The 20,769-nt window shown below is 37.8% G+C and overlaps 1 protein-coding gene across 1 annotated transcript in view; it reads left to right on the forward strand.

Annotated features, from left to right (window-relative positions):
* Positions 1–20,769, forward strand: part of LOC145980152 (dipeptidase 1-like) — a 169,161-nt gene that overhangs the window by 101,055 nt on the left and 47,337 nt on the right. Inside the window, exon 4 of the mRNA XM_083113195.1 lies at positions 19,080–19,212. Coding sequence (XP_082969321.1) covers positions 19,080–19,212 — 133 coding nt within the window. The remainder of the gene's footprint in view (positions 1–19,079; positions 19,213–20,769) is intronic.

Raw genomic sequence — 20,769 nt, forward strand, 5'->3', positions numbered from 1 at the left:
AGGAGAACACTTTACTTTTTTTTTTCTGTGTTACATAGTTAAGAAATGGTATAATATAGGCTTTCAATTCCATTTTCTTTGAGGAGGGATAAAAACATCCCTGGCAGGAATAAAAATAATTTTATTTGTCGGAGATAAAACTAATTAGGGGGGAAATCCCTGGCACCCCTTCCCCCTGTTAATTCAAACACTGCTCGTGGAGCTAAAAAGCTCCTTGGAGTATTTCGAAATTTGAGGAGCAAATAGAGTGCGAAAAAATAACCAGTTCTGGCTCCAAAAGAGCAAAATTGGCAAACAGCGGCTGAAAGAGGATGGTTGGAGGGGGAAAGAGAGAGTGGGGGAAGGAGAGCAGAGAAAACGAAATTGAAAGGCTGTGGCCGTGTCAAATTTCGATTGGTCATTCGGAGAGGACCTCCCCCTTTACTTTTGACGAACGATATGTAACATAAAAAAAAAAAACTGCCACCGACAGTCGTATCGCATTTCTTCTGGATTGGTTCGGTCCTGTTGGCAAGAAGGGCCTTCACTTGTGTCGGTGACTTCGATGACCATTTAGGAGCAAGTACCCCTTTTCGATTTTTTCCCCTTCACTTGTTTTTTCGGTATTGGACTCAATGTGTTTCGGATAAAATGAAAGGGGAAGCAATAGAGAGGGGAAAGAGTTCATAGTCGCTGTGCTGCAATTGTAGAGAAAATCTGTAGGCCAACTGCAATTGATGAATAAACTAAATATTGATTGCATTATAATTTCCTGAGAGCCATCTTAAGACTTTTTGTACACAACTAATATAAAAAGTAGTATATTTTTTAAATTTCTAAAATCCTAAACTTAGATTCAATGACGAGGAAATAATAAGGAATTACTAATAGGAAATGTTAATATTAACCAAAGAAAACCTTCAACATTAATGGTATTTTTCATTCAATGTAATCCATTCTTCAGTTCATAAGACAATAGCTAATTTTGACGTATCTTTACATTGAAACAATACCGATACTGAACTAAAACAATTTCTACAAAACCAGAGCGATATTTAATTTTTATACGAGTAATAGAATTAATATAATTTATCAGAGGTGCCCATTCCTCCCAGCCCAATGGCGCATCCCCCAAAAATCATGTCATGCGACCCCGGAAACCGTCATGCGCCCCCCCCCCCCCCACATCATATCATCCACGCCCTCAAACCATATCGTAATCCGCACAAAATATTTAATTACGACAGAGTGTCTACCGATAGTAACTTTTTCTTTGCTTTACTGAACACTATACGAGTACTTGATCTCATTCACCTCATTAGAGCGCCAAACACACATCTTAGGAAAACCATATTGCGAGGGAAGCGGGCAAGAACATTTTTACATCCATTTCTTTGCAGACTTTCAAGAATATCAATTTAATAGTCTTTTCCAGCTTCTCCTTTAGCACGTTTGGGGTCGAAAACGTGTGGATACCATATCGCTATATACAGTTTCCAAAATTTAATGCTCGAACTCTCTTTCTTCCACTATAGAAATCCCTTGAGAATCTAAAATTTAACATTCTATCAATAGCCTTTTATCTCCCTTTAAATTTAATACTCAATCAATTTTAGACTTACTGTTAATATTGAAGAGTGGATATTGCCTCCTCCAAAAAAGAAATTCTCAGTCTCTGAACAAGAATTTCCGCAGCAGTCTAAGACAAGAATTGGATATCCCCTAAATTTAATGCTCAATCCGCCTCTAACTAAAATACCCGCCATAATCTAAGACCTGTAGTTGGATACTGTCCCCCATAAAATTTAATTCAGATCCCCTCCCGCCATAACCCATATGCCAATTAAGGCCTAATATGTAAAAGTTGGATATCTCTCCCCCAACCTTCGATAATACCCTTAAGACTGTATATCATGGGCAGCGGAAAAACATACCTTCATTCAAAACACTTTTACTCGAAAACTATTTGAGACATTTGAATGAGCTTTGTGGTGAATTGATTAGAAAGGATGAATCTTAACAGTGAATATTGCAATTTTTTTATCACTTCCATATTTTAAAAGATATTAGCTGTCAAATATCTCAGTTTTTTGATCAGCGTATAGAGCCCGATTCTAAGTTACTATAAAAATTTAACCTTGCAAGGCTTTCTTGCATCCTTCCTGAGTAAACTGATTTTTTTATTTTTCAATTTGAGAGGCCCATTGTGACAATACGCCATTTGCAAACATTGATATGCATTTTCAAACAGCTTTGAGAATGGCTTTATTCGAGCCATAGCGGGGCTGGCCATCGGCTGGCGGGGTTATGTTCAAGTCCTACAAGTTCAGCCGTCTGCCGATAGATGACTCTCACCAGGTTTTACAATCGTGGGCGTGGCTTCGCTTACTTCTTCTTCTACCCTTGGTATTGTCTTCTCCCTTGGGGGCGGCTTTTGACCGTGCTCCGACCATTTCGGAAAATCCAAAGTTGATTTCCTTCACCCGGCTGTTTTTTCATTGTGTTCCATTTGTCTTATTTCTATTATCCAAAAGGATAAATACATTAATACAGAGACTGTCCCAATTGAATCTTGCATACATTATAGCAAAATTAAAGTTAGTTTTAAGTCAATTACATGCTTAAATAGGGTAATCGGGACTGGGGCTACAGGATTAAGTGGGATCCAGACCACTGTGTAGTTCTACCGGGGATCGAACGTGAGACCCCTTGAATACAAGGCGAGATAATTACTACTAATTTCATCGAGGAAACTCAAGGACTTATTTGGGGAGGGGTCCGGACCCCTCCCCAAGAAATACTTACCAAGTGCAAAAATTAAATAATGAAAATATATTTGTGTAGCATTTATTACATAATCGATGGTTATAATTTCCTTTGAACTTATTGATTGATTTGTTGTTTCTAAGTCCACTTTTTGCACAGAAAGGCTAATCGGGACTGGACTTACAGTTTAAAGTGAGATTCGAACCACTACTTACATCCACCGGGTATCCAACCCAGGATCCCTTGATTACAAGGCAACGACGATACCACTGCGACATCGAGGAGGCCCACTCTTTGAACTTATTGGAAGAAAGATTGGAAGGACAGTACCAATTACCAAAGATTTATGCTTGCACGCTACTATTTATAACAATATGCATAAAATATAAATCAGGAACTTTACTTTTCGCTAACCGGATCTAACATACTCTTTTATTCAATAAATATTCAATTCTTCATCAATTTGAAATGAATTTCTTTGCCAGGGCACTTGTTTTTTATGCAAATTATGCCGATCTTAACTACAGGTAAGCTAGATAATGAATACGTGCTGTTATCCGATCTTTTTCACACCGTCTAAAGCAAAATATTCACTGTGCATGAGCGAACAACAGGCCAGGGCGACACGATGCACGGTATGAAAAAGGAAAGGAATTTTAATGGTACACTTCTATGGTACGGCAAAATGATCGGGCAAGAAATTTTATGTTAATTGCGCAGTACTTCCACATTTATGGTAAACACCAACAAACACTGCTGTTTCACTACATCTAACACGGATGATCTTTCTTCTTCCTCGCCGTTACCTCATTTCTGCAGGTTTCATTTTTTTTTTTATTAGTATTTCATACTCTCGGTCTCGACTACTTCAAACATACCTGAACGTTATTTATCTACTTCATTATTTATAGATTATCATAATCGAAATTACAATCATAAAGATAAATCGTAAGTTCAACTGTGAACCTGTGCGCCGTCATTTCACATATTCAGGCGAATTCAGTTTTCCGAGGTTCTAAGAGTTGAAACAAGACGCCAGCCCCATTGATCAGTCCCTGGGCAGGATTGTGGTTTGGTGCCTCCCTTTCCCCCGCACTACTAAGCACAGACATTTTATTGGTGTCTTTCGATACTTTCTTCTCATGCAATGGTTTATAATATTTACATATTACAAATTGTGAAATGATGAAACAATTAAAACTCAGTAAATAAAACAACAACAATAATATCCTAGACCTTGGTGGCGTCCCTTCATCATCATCGCGATTAGCCGAAGTTGGCTAAAAAATAACAGAAATTGAATAAAATATATAAATAATACTTGTTAAATTTGAAGATCAGTAAAGCCGGCAAATGGCAAGACTGTCATAAAAGTAACAACAATAACAGCGGCGCAGCGTAGCGACCATTTTATTTTCGGAAAGGGTTTGCGTTTCTAGAAACTCCTCTAACCCTCTCCAGTAGTCGGGGCATCAACCCATCTCATGGTAGGTGTAAAGAAAATCCACCCACAGTTTATAAGTTAGACTGTAAATATTTATTTCCCACCATAATACTTCCGATCTGCAGGAAATTTGAACACCAGACCTTGAATATACAGGGTGTCCCACGAACGGCGCAACTGGGAATTAAGGGTGGCGTTACTTTGTAACCGAAACCTGTACATACATAAGTCATACACCAAATGTTAGCCCTGTCCAAGTAGATATTTTTAAACATAGAAACAACAAACGGGGTGCAGTGTTGTTCATGCAGTGTTGCCAAATGGAAGTGAAAGTGTAAATTTATTTTTCCACAAAGCATGGAAAATTGCATGTCAAACATTCGTGCGGAAATTTGGACGTCAATTTCCACCTTGGGTAGGTGGACTATTTCGCCATCTATAGTTCAGAGAAGAAAACCGATCGTTTTCGCGTATAGCCAATCCTGAAATGCCTCGTAAAGGCGTACCGATCCAAATGGGTGTTTTAAAAAAATTATGAGGTACAGTGGCAACACTGTTGATGTTTGAAGGTAACAAAAGGTGTGTTTAGTGATGGTCTATGACATGGATATACTGGAAACAGGAAAAAAAGAAAATGAAAATTATGGTGAAAAAAGTGTTACTTACCTACTCCTGGCAACCAGGCAATGCGATAAGAGCGCCCACCGAACGAGAACAAAAGAATCAGTTAGTTGTGTAGTCAGAACTGTTTGAGCCGTGCATTTCGCATTGTTCGTAGGGGAAGATTAGAATTGTTCTGTGAAATGAAGTACTCTTTGGAAGAGAGGGTGTTCATTGTGGAACATTATTTTTGTTCAAAATCGTACGCTAGTGTAAAAACTGTGTTTCGCGAGAAATATCCGAATAACAGTGTTTCAGAAAATTCGACGATATATCGACTTGTTTCCAGATTTCGTGAAACAGGATCAGTTAATGACAAACCCTACCACAGACAACCACCAGTTTTGACACAAGGTGTGCTGCAGGATGTGGAGCAGAGAATATCACAATCTCCCAGGAAATCTGTTCGTAAACTTGCCGCACAGTCAGGTGTATCAAAAACAACAACTCACCGAGCGTTAAAACAATTGCACCTACGTGCATATAAGGTACAGGCTGTGCAAGAACTGAAGGAAGCAGACAAAGGTGCACGTGGAAGATACTGCCAGTGGTTTAGAAATTTTATTAGAGACAATGGTGTGAATATTTTGGATAAGGTTTTTTTCACGGATGAAGCATGGTTCCACTTAAATGGATATGTCAACAGTCAAAATTCTCGACACTGGTCAAGTAACAATCCCCATTTGTTACATGAACAATCACTTCATCCACAAAAGATCGGTGTGTGGTGCGCGATTTCGCGGAGAAAAATAATCGGTCCATTCTTTTTCAACACAACAGTTGACGGAATAGTTTATCACACAGTTTATTTCTCTGTTGGAATGTGATGAACGTGATTGTTGGTTTCAACAAGACTCCGCAACATGTCACACGTCTAATGAAACTTTAGACATGTTGGCAGAGTTTTTTGGCGATCGCATTATAAGCAAAAACTTATGGCCCAGTCGATCCCCGGATCTGACGTCTCCAGATTTTTTCTGTGGGGTTATTTGAAACAAACAGTTTACATTAATAACCCAAGAACACTTGATGATCTAAAAATAAACATTTGCACAGCCATTAACAATATAAACCAATCAACCTTGCATAAAGTTGCTTCCAACATGATAAAACGTGTTGATGAATGCTTCAGGGAAAATGGTTGTCATTTTCAACATCTTTTGTAAAGCTACGCTGCCTGTTACGCGCATTGCATGGTAGCAAGGAGTAGGTAAGTAACACTTTTTTCACAATAATTTTCATTTTCTTTTTTTCCTGTTTCCAGTATATCCATGTCATAGACCATCACTAAACACACCTTTTGTTACCTTCAAACATCAACAGTGTTGCCACTGTACCTCATAATTTTTTTAAAACACCCATTTGGACCGGTACGCCTTTACGAGGCATTTCAGGATTGGCTATACGCGAAAACGATCGGTTTTCTTCTCTGAACTATAGATGGCGAAATAGTCCACCTACCCAAGGTGGAAATTGACGTCCAAATTTCCGTACGAATGTTTGACATGCAATTTTCCATGCTTTGTGGAAAAATAAATTTACACTTTCACTTCCATTTGGCAACACTGCATGAACAACACTGCACCCCGTTTGTTGTTTCTATGTTTAAAAATATCTACTTGGACAGGGCTAACATTTGGTGTATGACGTATGTATGTACAGGTTTCGGTTACAAAGTAACGCCACTCTTAATTCCCAGTTGCGCCGTTCGTGGGACACCCTGTAGTAGTTACTGTTTTTAATATACGAAGATAAAAATATACTCGTTCGTCTAGAGAACAATCCAATCAACGTTCGTCTAATATCACTAAGGTAGCCAGGCTAGGACTTAGGGCAGTGCGGGCAATTCTCAAAATTATATTCTTGGTATCCTGGGATCCAGGCCAACCCTATTAAACAAACACTTCAACTACCCCAACTTACGAGGAATTTATACTCAAGCTCTCAGCCTCGAACCCCTGTCCTTTAGTAATTTCAACAGTCTGAAATATTACATGCAGATATTCTGAAAATACGCAGTTTCATTTCATGCGATGTACAAAGAGAAATGTCATTCATTTAAATTAACAGTTCCTGTCACGTTTCATACAGCTGTAGGATAACATGTCACACAAACCTGCGTTCAATCAAGCGACACGGATATTTCACGCCGTCTAAAGCAAAATATTCACTGTGCATGAGCGAACAACAGGCCAGGGAGACACGATGCACGGTATGAAAAAGAACTCAGTCCGAGGGACACACAAGCAACAGACAACACAAGCTGAATGGTTGATTGCGTTTATTACTGAGAGCCAGTTACCAAGAGACACGTGTTGCTTCGATATGAAGTATCCCTAAAAGTAAGCAGCTTTTGAAGCACAGTATGAATAGTTAGTAGACAAACAGCAGTGTGACAAAACAAATGTAATGATCTTTAATATATATATATATATATATATATATATATATATATATATATATATAGATAGATAGATAGATAGAGAGAGATAGATAGAAGAAGTTGCCTATAAATCCGCACCCTAATCATAACTTATTAAACATATCAAAACATATTTTTTTCATTCATCAATTTTTTACACTTACAATAACCTCTAATTATTACTAAATCAATTTTTGTTTTTTCCATTTAATATCTTATTCTATTTACCTCTTGCTAGTAGGCACTTTATCTTCATATGTACATTTTTCATTCTTTTTTGGCCTCCATCTCATCAGACTTATCATTCATTAATTTCCTCAATTATCTCATCCAACTCGTTTGCATTTCCACCCTACTACATAGGAGTTGTAGCTTTCCTGGCGACGTCAATAGAACAGGGGAGGTCAAATCAGCGTTAGCTTCCATCGTATACATTGCTCTCATCTTCAGGGATGAGATGTTGTTGCTATGTATGTGCTCGAAACGTTGGAAGATAACGCCGATTTAATCTGGCTGGTACACCTGTTCGAATCCTTCTACATGCTAAATTGAAACAACAATCTTTCGTAATCATTAAACAGGATGGAATAAATAGCGGGGAGGCTTTTGTAATATTAATAATTTGAATTACTCCCCCATTAAAAACTGAGCATCCTCGATGGCGCAGTGTTAGCGTCGTCGCCTTGTAATCAAGGGATCCCGGGTTCCATGCCTGGCCCAGTCCCGATTAGCCTTACTGTGCATAAAGTGGACTTAAACACAAAATCAATAAATCATTAAGAATTAATTTTAAAATTTTATAATGGATTTCGGGTGAAAGATTCAATATACTAACATTCATTATTAATTCAATGCCTAGAGAATTATAAGAAATTGGGGGAGGTTGTATATATATACACGAACGCTCGGCAGCCAATATAAGTTTACAACCTGCAAACGGGTTTTCTCTACCGATTCAATATCTCCAATGTTGTTTGTGTTGCACCTGATTCAAAATCGGTCATAATTTATTTCGGAAATTATTTTTGGGAGGATAAAGACAATCGATAGGAGAGCTTGACTGCCGTTCGATTCCCGGAGGAGAGGGTGAGGAAAGTGGGCTCTCCCACTGCATGAGGTGCATCTACGTACAAGGGACTCTAATATATAACTTTGTGGGAGCATAGACGATTTGCATCGCCTCTATAAATAAGCGAGACTGTGAATATGTAAAGAGCCACCACCACCCACCCACCAATACGCCTTCAAAACACATTGCATAATGCAGGTTGGTGGCTTTACCAATTTCTTTCATTATAGTAACAAAACATATTTTTATATATAATTGGATTTTTCAAAATTACAATAAAATAAAAAAGCAACCCATTTTGTTGTAATTCTATAAAGAATAAGTTAACATAGGCCAGAATCGGTAAACTTCCCGTTCGGACAAATGTCGCAGTTGAAGTAGCAGTCTAAACAGGTAAAAAAAAACTGCTTACTGACACGTAATCTGACTTAAAATTAGGCATAAAGCAGTCTATTTTTTTAGTTTGAAAGACCTTGTGACATTTGTCGAGCCAGGATGAAGTTCTTCATAACTAATGTAAACGAAGTCAAGTTTAGGAAAATACAACCCTTGCATAGGGGTTACAACAACAAAAATATATATAAATAGAAAAAGTTGACCATTTTCTCAATTATTATCTTTCTGGACCACATGGTATTAAATGACCATATTTTGCTTTAGACCTAATATTAATTGAAATATGCAAGTTTGATTAAATTAGTGCATATATTGTGTATCGGCGAAAGTTTTATAAAAATAGATCAAATACATTCAGAGAGTCGGTTTTATGCAAGGATAATATTGGACAATTTTTCCGCTTGAAATCATTCACGCTGAGAATCAAACCTGGGTTTACTACGTAGCAGTCCGATGTCATATTTTATCTGCTTTTCTCATATATCAGTATTTACTCAGTTCCATATTTTTTAACAATCACATTCAGAACATAAACATCCATGTCGGGATTCGAACCCGGACCCCTGCTGTCGTAGCGCGCTGTGCTAACTACCTCGCCCCGGAGGTCAAATACTATTCGTTGAAGAGAAGCTTCCACAATTATGTATGTTACAAGCCACATATTGTTGCTGCAGAACTCTATATTATCGTCTGGAATTTTGACACGAAATGGTAGGATCAGCTTTTGGCAATGAAGATGCCAATCGACCCGAACAGCTATACCTAGGACATGTCTGCAGAAAGAAATGACAAGGGTTTTACGACCTGTCAATCACTAACTGCCCGTGTACAGGAGGAGGCGTGTTCTTGAGGAGCCTCGCGAAGCGGGTCTGGACAAAACATCTGGTGGTGTAAACGCTGTGCGCGCTCTATCGGTAGAAGGAAGGCGAATTCGGAAAAGGCCTTTCCATGATATACAGTCTTAAACACTTTCTTTTGTTCATGTAATGGATGAAATATGTTGCATTTCAGGTGTAAAATCTTTATATATTCAATTTTATATCATTTGAAGAGAAAAAATCCCCCCAAAAATTTCGATGGCGCAAACTGCGCCATAATCCCCCCTGTGGGCACCCCTGTAATTCATACTCACTTTAGTTCCTTTGTATTAATTCTTACAAGAATGCAAGAATTTAGCTAAAGTAGATAATTAACTGCAAGTCAAGTTCAGAAATGGACTATATTAGCTACAATACAATAAACAATAATGAATTTTCACACATTTTGTTTTCTAAATGGAGCTTTTTAAATGGTTGCTCTTATGGCAGGAGTTTATTGAGAATTTTCATCCAGAGACTTGTAAAATTGTGTTTAGTGGGTGAAGTAAATTGCACTAAAAATGTGAATAGTAAGTTATGTTAGAAACATTTGAAGTATGTGAACCAAAGGTGGACCTAGTTAAGCTTCTAGTGCAATTTTCAAATCTCTAATGAGAGATAAATGTATGTTCCAAAAGTGACCCATGAGTCCCAATTGTGACCCATCGTTTATATTTGGCTTGAAAAATGATGCTTGTGCTCAAGAAAACATATTTCTTCAAGTTTTTTCACGTTTCTCCATCTTATTAGAGAAAAGGGTTGGTGTCATTTTTTTTTATTGTTGACATGCATTATTACAGTCACGACGAATAGCCGACCTCCGTGAGAGAGATGTTAGCATAGTCCTTACGACGCCATGGGGTCCACATTAACTTACATAAAATGGCTGCTGGCAACCCCAGAAAGTTAGTTTTCTGCATGGTGCACGTGAGAGAGACTGGGTGTATTAATGTAATACCATTTGTTAGCTGTGTTAAATACTAACATCATTTTCGTAACGTAGACCACTTTGGCTAAATATGGCTCACCTACCTTAGATGTGTGTAGCGATAATGTAGGGCATGCTTTGCGACGTTGGAGGCTTGTTGATCAGTTGTAAATTGAAGTTAAAACGCTTTAACCTGCGTATATCATTCTAACACTGTGCCAAATCAGTTATGTCCCGGTTTCGATATCCGGTGGAGGTATATAGTGGTTCGGATCCCACTTTAAACTGTAGGTCCAGTCCCGATTAGCCTTACTGTGCATACAGTGGACTTAAAACACCAACTCATTCAATCAATCAAAACCAAATCAGTTATGGGATGTGTTTATTTGCTGTATGAACTTAAATAGTCGATTTGATTTGATTTGTTATTTAGTGTTGATTATCTGCCACTTTCTGCTAATCACGACGATTAGAATGAATGATGATATGATGAAACTCATGAAGGACACTCACAAAAAACTCCCATGAGCAAGGTCTTGATTCGAACCCGAGACTCCGGCGTCGTAGCGCGCTGTACTAGCCACTCCCCAGCGGAGGTCGGCAAATGTTTTAGATAATTGAAACAAATTAGTCTTGTGTATAGGTTTAGTAGTTCATGAGATACCAACAAGAAACGGTGACCGGCACGTGAGATTCTTGTTTCAGGATCTTCTGATTAGCAGTTAGAAACCAATCCCTAAGTGCGAGGTGTCGAATTAAAGATCGCGTTTTTCTTGGGAGCTTCCTCGTGGAAAGAAGACAAACAGATGGCGAAGACATGAACTCTGCTTCGTTGGTTGCCTTCTTCCTTTGCCTTCCACGTCACGAACTACTTGGAGCAGAAACAACAGCTGTGGGGGAAGAGATAACAACCCCGTGATATGATTTCTCGACCTCAGCAAAGAAAGCCAGCGCCCTGCTTGTCGTCCCGGTTTGTAAAAGATTCTGCAAACATTCTTCTTTCAGCAAAGTTGTGCTGTGGAGGTGGAAAAGTCTAACTCCAACAAATTTAAATGCTTGAACGGTATATAGATATAAGATTTCCATTTATACAAGAACAGAAAGTCCCATGGTTGATCAGTAAGATCATAATGTACTAAGAAAGAAGCTTCAAAATATGCAGTCCAAGTGCGTTAGTGGCTACTATGGACGCAATGCGCATGCGCCGACTGGAAGAGTCCAGTGACAAAAGGGGGGTGTATGCTACAGGTGTGATTTGTCGCTGTTCCACTTCGAGAGTGTTTGTTAGGATTTACAACAGCCATCGCAAATCACAAGACCAAAAATCTAGCGATACTAAAAGATGGAATACATACAAAAGAAATAATAAACTGAAGCCCACAAAGTATTCTCGCGCGTTTTACCCCGTACTTCCCCTCTCGTGTATGAACTCGTCCACTACAACTGGACATGTCCGCTGTGGTCGAAAAGTATGTATATCAATTCAATTGCTCGAACCTAAAATCAGTTTAAAAATCAATCAGATATATTATATTATATTGTATTATACTCTATGTAATATAATTATATTACATTATATCGTCCGCGGTATATTAGCAGAAGGTGATTCGCAGAATCTTTTCGAAGAAATACATCCTCGTAAGGATATCCAATCCATGTATATGATACCCGCAAGCTGGACAATTTCGACTTATTACATCGTTCAACCACAGCCTACCAATCATTTTTCTCCTTTCGGCTCCAAAAGTATGGAATGCATTGCCTCCAAACATCGTATGCATAAACAACCCCATAAGTTTCGGAGTTAAAGTGAAAGATTTACTTTTAATAGAACAATCGCAGAGTACCAGCGCATATTGCAGGTATTAAGTCACTACATGAAATTGTATTTTCATTATTATGTATTTGTTTGTCTTTTGTATTTGTAGTTAAACACTTTCTGTATTCATTTAATTTTGTGTATGTCTTACAAGTATATATATATAATTTTACTTGTACCTAACTCCTACATATGAATTTCATCTTATATGTAACATTACATTGACAAGCACAGCAGCCTGTAGGTTGAAACTCGCCCGCTTAATAAAGAAATGTATTATTATTGTTATCATTAATAATAATAATAATCAGTGTATCCGGTCCTATAGCCACTGTTTTCTGGTTTTCGAGACCGGAGTTAGCTACTTATCCTATTTGAAGTAGCTCCTCAATTGTCCTCATGACGCTGAGTCAAATTTTAGGGTTCACATCGTGAAACGAACCCGAAATCCCTCTTCGCATCGCTAACCGTCAAATGCTACTTCGTAATGTGTGAGTGTGGGAACTCCACTTCTCGATATTGCAGAAGATGAAACATAATTTTCACAATGTTCCAAATAAATCCAATGACTGTCCTTTGTGTGCACAGACTTCCAATTGGATGAAAATCCCTCCAGAAGAACTACGAGCTCTTAGAACAAATAAAGGGCGGGAAAGACTCCCAATATTTACTCGCCTTTTAGCAAAACAAGCTTCTAGGAAGCAAGAGAGCCTAGAACACCCTTTATGAAGCGAGTCGTAGACACTTTTTCTTTTCTGTTGGCAGAAAGTGCTTTCGTGGGGGTGGAGAACAGTCAAAAGGTCGAAATGCGTCTGGTATATAAACAGAACAACAAAGGGATCCCACATCGATTCTCATTATGGTTAAGAGTAGCAATTTGTATTACGAGTCTCGTCACTGCTAATGAAAATCTCGGTGTACACTATGAACACAAATGTCGAGATTATAGGAAATTTATTCTCAGTAATTAAATGGATGGCACTATATTGCCAGGGACGGTTCAAGATAAAATTTTCAGCCGGGCGAGGTAGACTTTTGTCGCCCCCTAATTTCTACCCTGTCACCCCCATAACTTTCCACAAGTCCTCAACAAAAACATGACAATACTTAACAGTTTTAACGAGGTGTTATTGTAAAGGAAAACGTTTACTGTAGATATGCATTTATTAAATACGTACATAATGATATCAAAATAACAGTAATCTCCTAGCTTAAATTGTTACATGATTTTTCACTATACTTATTATGTTAGACACCAGTAAAGAGTAGGTGGCCGCGGTGGCTCAGTCGGGAGTTCCGTGGAAGCCTTCAGAGAGGGCGGACGCGGAAACTAGTTGCTCCGTGAAGGTCAGTGAAAAGTTGCCTTCAGGAAACAACGAGCGGGAGTGCCGTGTGCGTGTTGCTTGTGGCGTTTGGTGCAGTTGGCTGGCGAGTAAGTAGAATTGGAAAAGTACTTTAGAATAGTAAAAAGATGAATATTATTAGACAAAATACCATCCAGATACGTTTTCCGTTCGGGGCACCGAGGCCGTCGGCGAGAGAAATTCATGACTTTATTCATGGACAATTTCAACTCCACGTAGATGAGATCTTGGGAATACAAATACCTACGAATTTTCGATGTGTTTTCGTAAAATGTATCAGAGAAGTTATAATGATGTGAATATTAGAGAAATGTGGTCCGGAAACAAACTTTTGTTATGATAATGGTGAAACTGTAAAAGTGCTTTTGAGTGATGCGGGGAGGGAAAGAAAAGCGGTAAGAGTGTTTAACTTACCACTAGAACTAGATGATGACTGTGTGAAAGAAAAAATGACGGAATTTGGGAAGGTGGAATGTATAGATAAAGAAACGTGGTCTGAAAACTTTAAATATCAAGTTTACAACGGAGTGAGAATAGTAAAAATGGAACTGAAAAAACCGATTCCATCGTTCATTACAGTAAAATCTCATCAATGCCATGTGATATACGACGGACAGCCGAGAACGTGCAGGGTGTGTGGAAAAGAAGGACACGATAGCTGGCAATGTGATAGTCGTCAGATAACAACGCTTCGTGTGAATAAAAACCGAGAGAGAAATTATAGTGATATAGTAGTGGAAAGGGGGAGTTCCTCGAACGTGACAAATCAGTTCCAACCAGATAATAATCAAAACAGGTCGGAAGGTCTACAAAATGTGATAAAAGAACAAATGAAAGATAAGGGGATAAAGAATGTGCCAAGTGACACCCGCCCGGTGGAAATGTTCCCACCGGTAAATACGGAGACCACAAAGGAAGAACACAACCAGAAAATATTACCGATGGACACAAAACAACCGGGAACTTCCCACCTAGACAAACAAGAGGAAAAAGGAAGTGAAGAAATGCAGGATGACCAGATGCAGGACGAAGGAAACTCAGTTGATCTTCCTCCCATCCCAGCTGCAAAAGACAACGTCCCAAAAGAGGAGGACAAGGGACCATCAAAAGACTGTGAGCTGGAAAGTGAATTGAATACAGAAGAAGAAAGTGACGAAAGTGTCACTTCAGTGTCAAAGTGGAAAAAATCTCAGCAGGTGGGTGCAAAAAAACGGACGAAAAATACTTCGAAAGGTAGCTAGAACACAGTAGCGAAGAGGAGATCAGTGAGAGAGGTAGGAGGTATGACTAGAGTAATGAACAGAAGAAGTAAACCCTAAAAAGGGAAATTTAATTTGATATTTCATTTGTTGTTTGCATTTTTTTTTCAACGTTATGAGGGACGATCGGAAAGTACTATTAACTGTGTGCTATATTATTCATTTATTAATGGTATATACCACTAGAATATGTACTATTAATATTAATGGAATCTTTTCGCCTGTAAAATGTAAAATGTTAGAAGAATTTGTACGGGTACACTCCATAGATGTATTGTTTTTGCAGGAAGTTTGTATGTGTGACTTTCCATCAATATATGGTTACGAAACGATAGTTAATACTGGTATCAATGGCCGTGGTACAGCAAGACTTGTTAGAAACGGCCTAACCATTACTAATGTAAAAAAGTTAGTAGATGGGAGAGGCATTAGCTTTCAAAGTAAGAACTATACTTTTGTGAATATTTATGCCCCATCAGGCAATCAAAATAGACAGGTACGTGAACAATTTTATAATCAGGACATTTTATATTTGCTACCGTTAAATGAATCTAAAATAATATTTGGGGGTGATTTTAATCAGGTATTAAATCCCAGCGATTGTTTAGGAGCTTATCAAAAGAGTCCAGCCCTTGCAACATTAATTGAAGAATTGCATTTGAAAGATATTTGGTTACAGAAGAGACAGGATATAATATTTACATATTTTAATAATAAATCTGGATCGAGAATCGATAGGTTATATACAAATACAGATCAAATAAAAAATATAACATCCATAGAAGCATTGCCAGCGCCCTTTACTGAACATATGGCAGTAAAATGGCAATTAACCTGGAAGAAACAAAACTAGTCAGGGGTCCTTCATATTGGAAGCTAAATATACAGTTATTAGAGCTTCCACATATCAATGAAATATTTGCACAAAAATGGGTCGACTGGTGTAAACAACAAAAGTATTACAGTAATCATAATGACTGGTGGGTGCGATATGTAAAACCAAAATTAAAAACTTTTTTCTGCTGGTGTGGAAAAGAAAATACAAAAGACAGAAACGGATTGATCAACATTTATTACCAGTGTTTACACGAGGCATGTCACCAAAAATTACCAAGCCATACAGCAGTATAAAGCCAAAATCTTAACACTCCAGAGGCAACAAATGGAAGGCATAACAATAAGAACCAATTCCAAGAATTTAATTCAAGATGAAAGAACTTCGATGTATCACTATGTACAGATGCAAAAACAACAAACAACACTCATGATAAACAATCTTGTGGATTCAGGTGGAGAATCGCATGCGAGTCAGCCAGGAATCATGCAAACATTTTATGACTATTATGGGGAGCTTTATCAAACCGGGGAGGGGGAATCAGAAGCAAGAGAGACAATACTGAATTCTTTAACTAATGGTTTGCAAGAAGAGGATAGACAACTTTTAGATACCGAAGTAACAATAGAAGAAGTATATGAAGCGTTACAAACATGCAATCTTAAAGGAGCACCAGGAAAATATGGTATTGGTTACAAGTTTTATTTGCAGTTTTTTGAGATTATAAAATATGAACTAATCAAAATCATACAAGATGCCTTTAAAAATGGAAAAGTTTTACGAAATGAAGGCATCATCATATTGATACCGAAAAAAACACATGCAAAACAAGTAGACGACTACAGACCAATAACATTACTAAATTGTGACTATAAAATAATGGCAAAGATCTTAGCAAATAGGTTAAAGTTAATTTTACCACGGATACTCAGCGAGAAACAAACATGCATTGGCAAAAAGCATAATATATTCAGTGCAGTTGGAGGGATTCGCGATCTGATATCCTATTATCTGGTGCAGAAACTTGATGAATGTGTGCTTGCTTTTGATTTCAAAAAAGCGTTTAATTTAGTGTCGCATGACTACCTGTTTGAGGTGCTAAAGGCATATAGATTCAGTGATAAATTTATTAATATTTTGAAAGGTTTCTATCAACAGGCAACATCTCGGATAATGGTCAATGGATTCCTGTCGTCCCAAATAAATATAACAAGATCAATTCGGCAAGGATGTCCACTAAGTATGCTCTTGTTTGCTTTAACCCTGGATCCTTTGCTGCAATATATCAGGAAAACTACTCCCGGCGCGATACACGCCTTTAAGGAAAACCAAGTGTTTGCTTTTGCAGATGATTTATCCGCTTGTATCACCACAAACGAGCAAATGGAAAAAATGATGGCAGCGATACATATATACTGCCGTGCTAGTGGGGCCAAAATAAATATGGAAAAATCAAAGGCGCTACCCTTTGGCACATGGGATCAAAAATATCCAGATATAGGGATCCCATATGTACAGGAAATTAAAATATTAGGAATAATTTTTCACAGGGACGAGGAACAAATGTTAGAATCCAATTGGCAAAAGATAGCGAGAGACATTCGCATACAATGTTATAAAATGCGAAGCAGACAGTTGAACATGATACAACGAGTGTGGTTTTTGCAAACATATATGTTTAGTAAATTAAACTATACGGCCCAAGTGATCCCAATCAATCAAAAATACCTCAGAATAATGAATTCAGCAATTGGTTGGTTTATGTGGTATGGCCATTTTTTTCGAATAACACTATCCAATCTATGGCAAATGAAACTAAAAGGAGGATTGGAGCTCACAAATATTGAGATGAAATGCAAATCCCTATTCCTGGCAAGATCCTATACGCTCTATGGCATCGAAGATTCCATTACATCATTATGGATACAGTTATGGACGGAGGAATTTCCACCCCAAAATCCGCCAGATCTACGGAGATTGAAAAAAGGACCGTTATATCTCCGAAGTTTGATGCAAGAATTCAGTTATGTGGTGCTTCCGCCAAAAGGTGAAGATGTAAAACTCTCTCAATACTTGTATACACTGTTTCACAAACAGTTGCAGATACCAACTCACCGCATTGAAAAACATTTTCCCAATAACAGATGGCAAAATATTTGGAAAAATTTAAATAAGAAATTTCTGGATACATCAGTGTATAGTGTTTGGTACAATGTAATACATGATATTATACCAACTAATGAACGCTTACATAATATCAATAGACTAACAACTGATAAATGCAACATATGTGGAGAGATAGACACCATTGAGCATAGAATAGTAACATGTAATGGAGTACAGGAAATTTGGAAATGCCTAACGACATATCTAGGACAAATATGTCGAACATCACCCCAATACTTTCAACCGTCGATGTGTACAAGACCAGATTTCAAATATTTTCCAGAAAAGAAAAACAATGCAGTAATTTGGTTAATAGCTAATACAATATATTATGTATTTTGTAAAAAGTATGAGAGCAATAGCATTTTGTTCACACAGTATTTAAAAAGAACTAGATGGAAAATGTTACAATATTAAAAAATGTTTGAGTATTTTGGAAACTACCTCAGTGTTGTTTAGAAAACAATAATTATGTACTTGTGGTGTGAAAGTGTAAACAGGTATTAAATATATGAAGAAATGTATATTTATATTACAGGTACAAATGCATGTTTACGCCAAAAATATTGTATCAGATAGCCAAAATGGGACTCTTACTATAATACTTACTATGTTAAAAATTCTATACAATACTTTAACAGAATTTATGTAAGAAAACAGACATATTTTGTATATATGCTGATAAAATAAAATTTTGTTAAAATAAATAAATAAAAAAAAAAATTCGGTAACGCGTCTGACTACCATGCTAAAGGTCCCGGGTTCGGTCCCCGGCGGGTTCAAATCCGGGAACTTTTCTAACGGTGGAAGCGGCCCCGGCGCCTATATAACATGGGCACCTGGGGGAAACCCTGGGGGGTAAAGGCGGTCAGGGGCGTGATGCTGATCACATCACCCCCACTCACGACCGGATCAAGAAAGTGTGGGGCGTTACCCCCACACCCCCTATACGCCTTCATGGCGTGGTGCTAAGCACAGGGGAACACTTTACCTTTTTTACCTTTTGTTTCAGCTCTACAATAATATAGCCTAATAATGGTACACTTAAAAATATCATTAATTAATCAATAACATTACATGCGTATACCTTTACTACCTATATATTTCCTTGACAGTTCTGGTCTGCATATGTCCCATGCGAGTCGCAGTTTTTGGATGCAGTTCAGTTGACCCTGGAGCAGATAGATGTGATCAGGAGATTGATAGAGAAATATCCATCCCACACCCAGTTGGTGACAACTTCCCGTGGTAAGACATTACGCAATAAGTCAGACTGATTAACTTGCTGCCCATATTATTATATTCTATTTATCGTTATTATAAATTATGTGTAACTATCAACACCAGAAAATATGCTTCCCTTCCTGGCTTCCCAACTTACTGTTTCTGGTATCTTCATGTTGCTTCTTTTTTTTTAAGTGTGAACAGAATCCACATAAATCTATTCTTATGTGCATTGATCGACAAGTATGAATAGCTTTTCCTACTAACGTCTCCCTTCCAGATATATGGCCGTTGGTATTCAGATCTGATACAGCAAGAACCATGCCCCAGTCACTCCAATATCTCATACCTATGGCCATGGGTGTATATATAACTCACGTAAAGTCGGTGGGGGGATTCAACTTTTGGTGCTCGTATTTCATAAGTGAAAATCCGGGACACTACTGACCGGTAGCTTGTTAGGGAGCGGGGGAAGGGGGGGGGGGCTGGACCCGATAAAGTTGTATGTATGTACAACATAATTGTCATTTACATCACACATTGTGTGGGAACTTTATTAGAAAACTGCGGACTGAACAGATAGGCACCCAAGCACTGACTCTTTATAGTAAGCAGGTTACTATACAATGGAAGAGAATCGTAACTGAAATTCAGCACCGCTAGCAGACGGCGGCGCCATCGTGAAGTCAAAGATGTTTGCAGTATCGTCTGTATCTTGAAAACTCTTGTATTATGGAAAGGGAGTGATTCAATGTAGAGTTAGATTGTTTTGTAAAATGAGCATTTTAAAATTACGTACACGCATTTAAATATAAAAAAAAAGTTCAGGAAAATCTAGTGTTAATCATTTCTTCTTTCCAACCCTATTCCAGGACATTTGTGCATTCGGAAGAAACTATTCGGAACAACCGGGCAAATTATACCAGGATTGTTCCTGAAAATTTGGGACGTATAGCATCCCTAGGTATGATCTGGCTCTCAAAATCCATTCTGGCACTACATGAAAGGTCAGACATTTATTAAATTTAGTCAATCTACAAACTTCTAACTTTTCTACATAAAATGTGCATAAAATGATTTTGAAAAAGCTAATCCCAGCTTTTGATTGTAAAGAATTACAATGTTACAATTAGTATTTTCCTCCTTGCTACAAAATTGAAAATAACATCATCGGTGTTATTTTAATATTTGTATGTACGCACAATTAACAGTTGGGGGCAGTCCTACGTGGCGGAGTGGTTAGCACATCACGCTATTACGCTAGGGGTCCCGGCTTCAAATCCCAGCCTGCGCGTGGATGTTTGTGAGTGTCCATTCATAAATTTCATCATATCATCACTCATCTCCATCTTCGCAAATTATCCAAAGTGGTACAAAAAAAGCAAAGTAAAATAAACAAATCAAAATCAAAACTTAGCAGTTGGGAAACTTCAAATAATCAAAAAATTTGAACGTGAGGAATACATAAATCTTGAATGTTAACAAACCATATCGGGAACTTCTAATGAAGTTATAATGTTCGCGCTATAAGATATTACATGTGGCATTATAGAATTTGTGAAATGTCAGGAGTTTTATTAG

The sequence above is a fragment of the Lepisma saccharinum genome, chromosome 27 (assembly GCF_977018435.1).
Source record: "Lepisma saccharinum chromosome 27, izLepSacc3.1, whole genome shotgun sequence".
Classification (NCBI taxonomy): Eukaryota; Metazoa; Arthropoda; class Insecta; order Zygentoma; family Lepismatidae; genus Lepisma; species Lepisma saccharinum.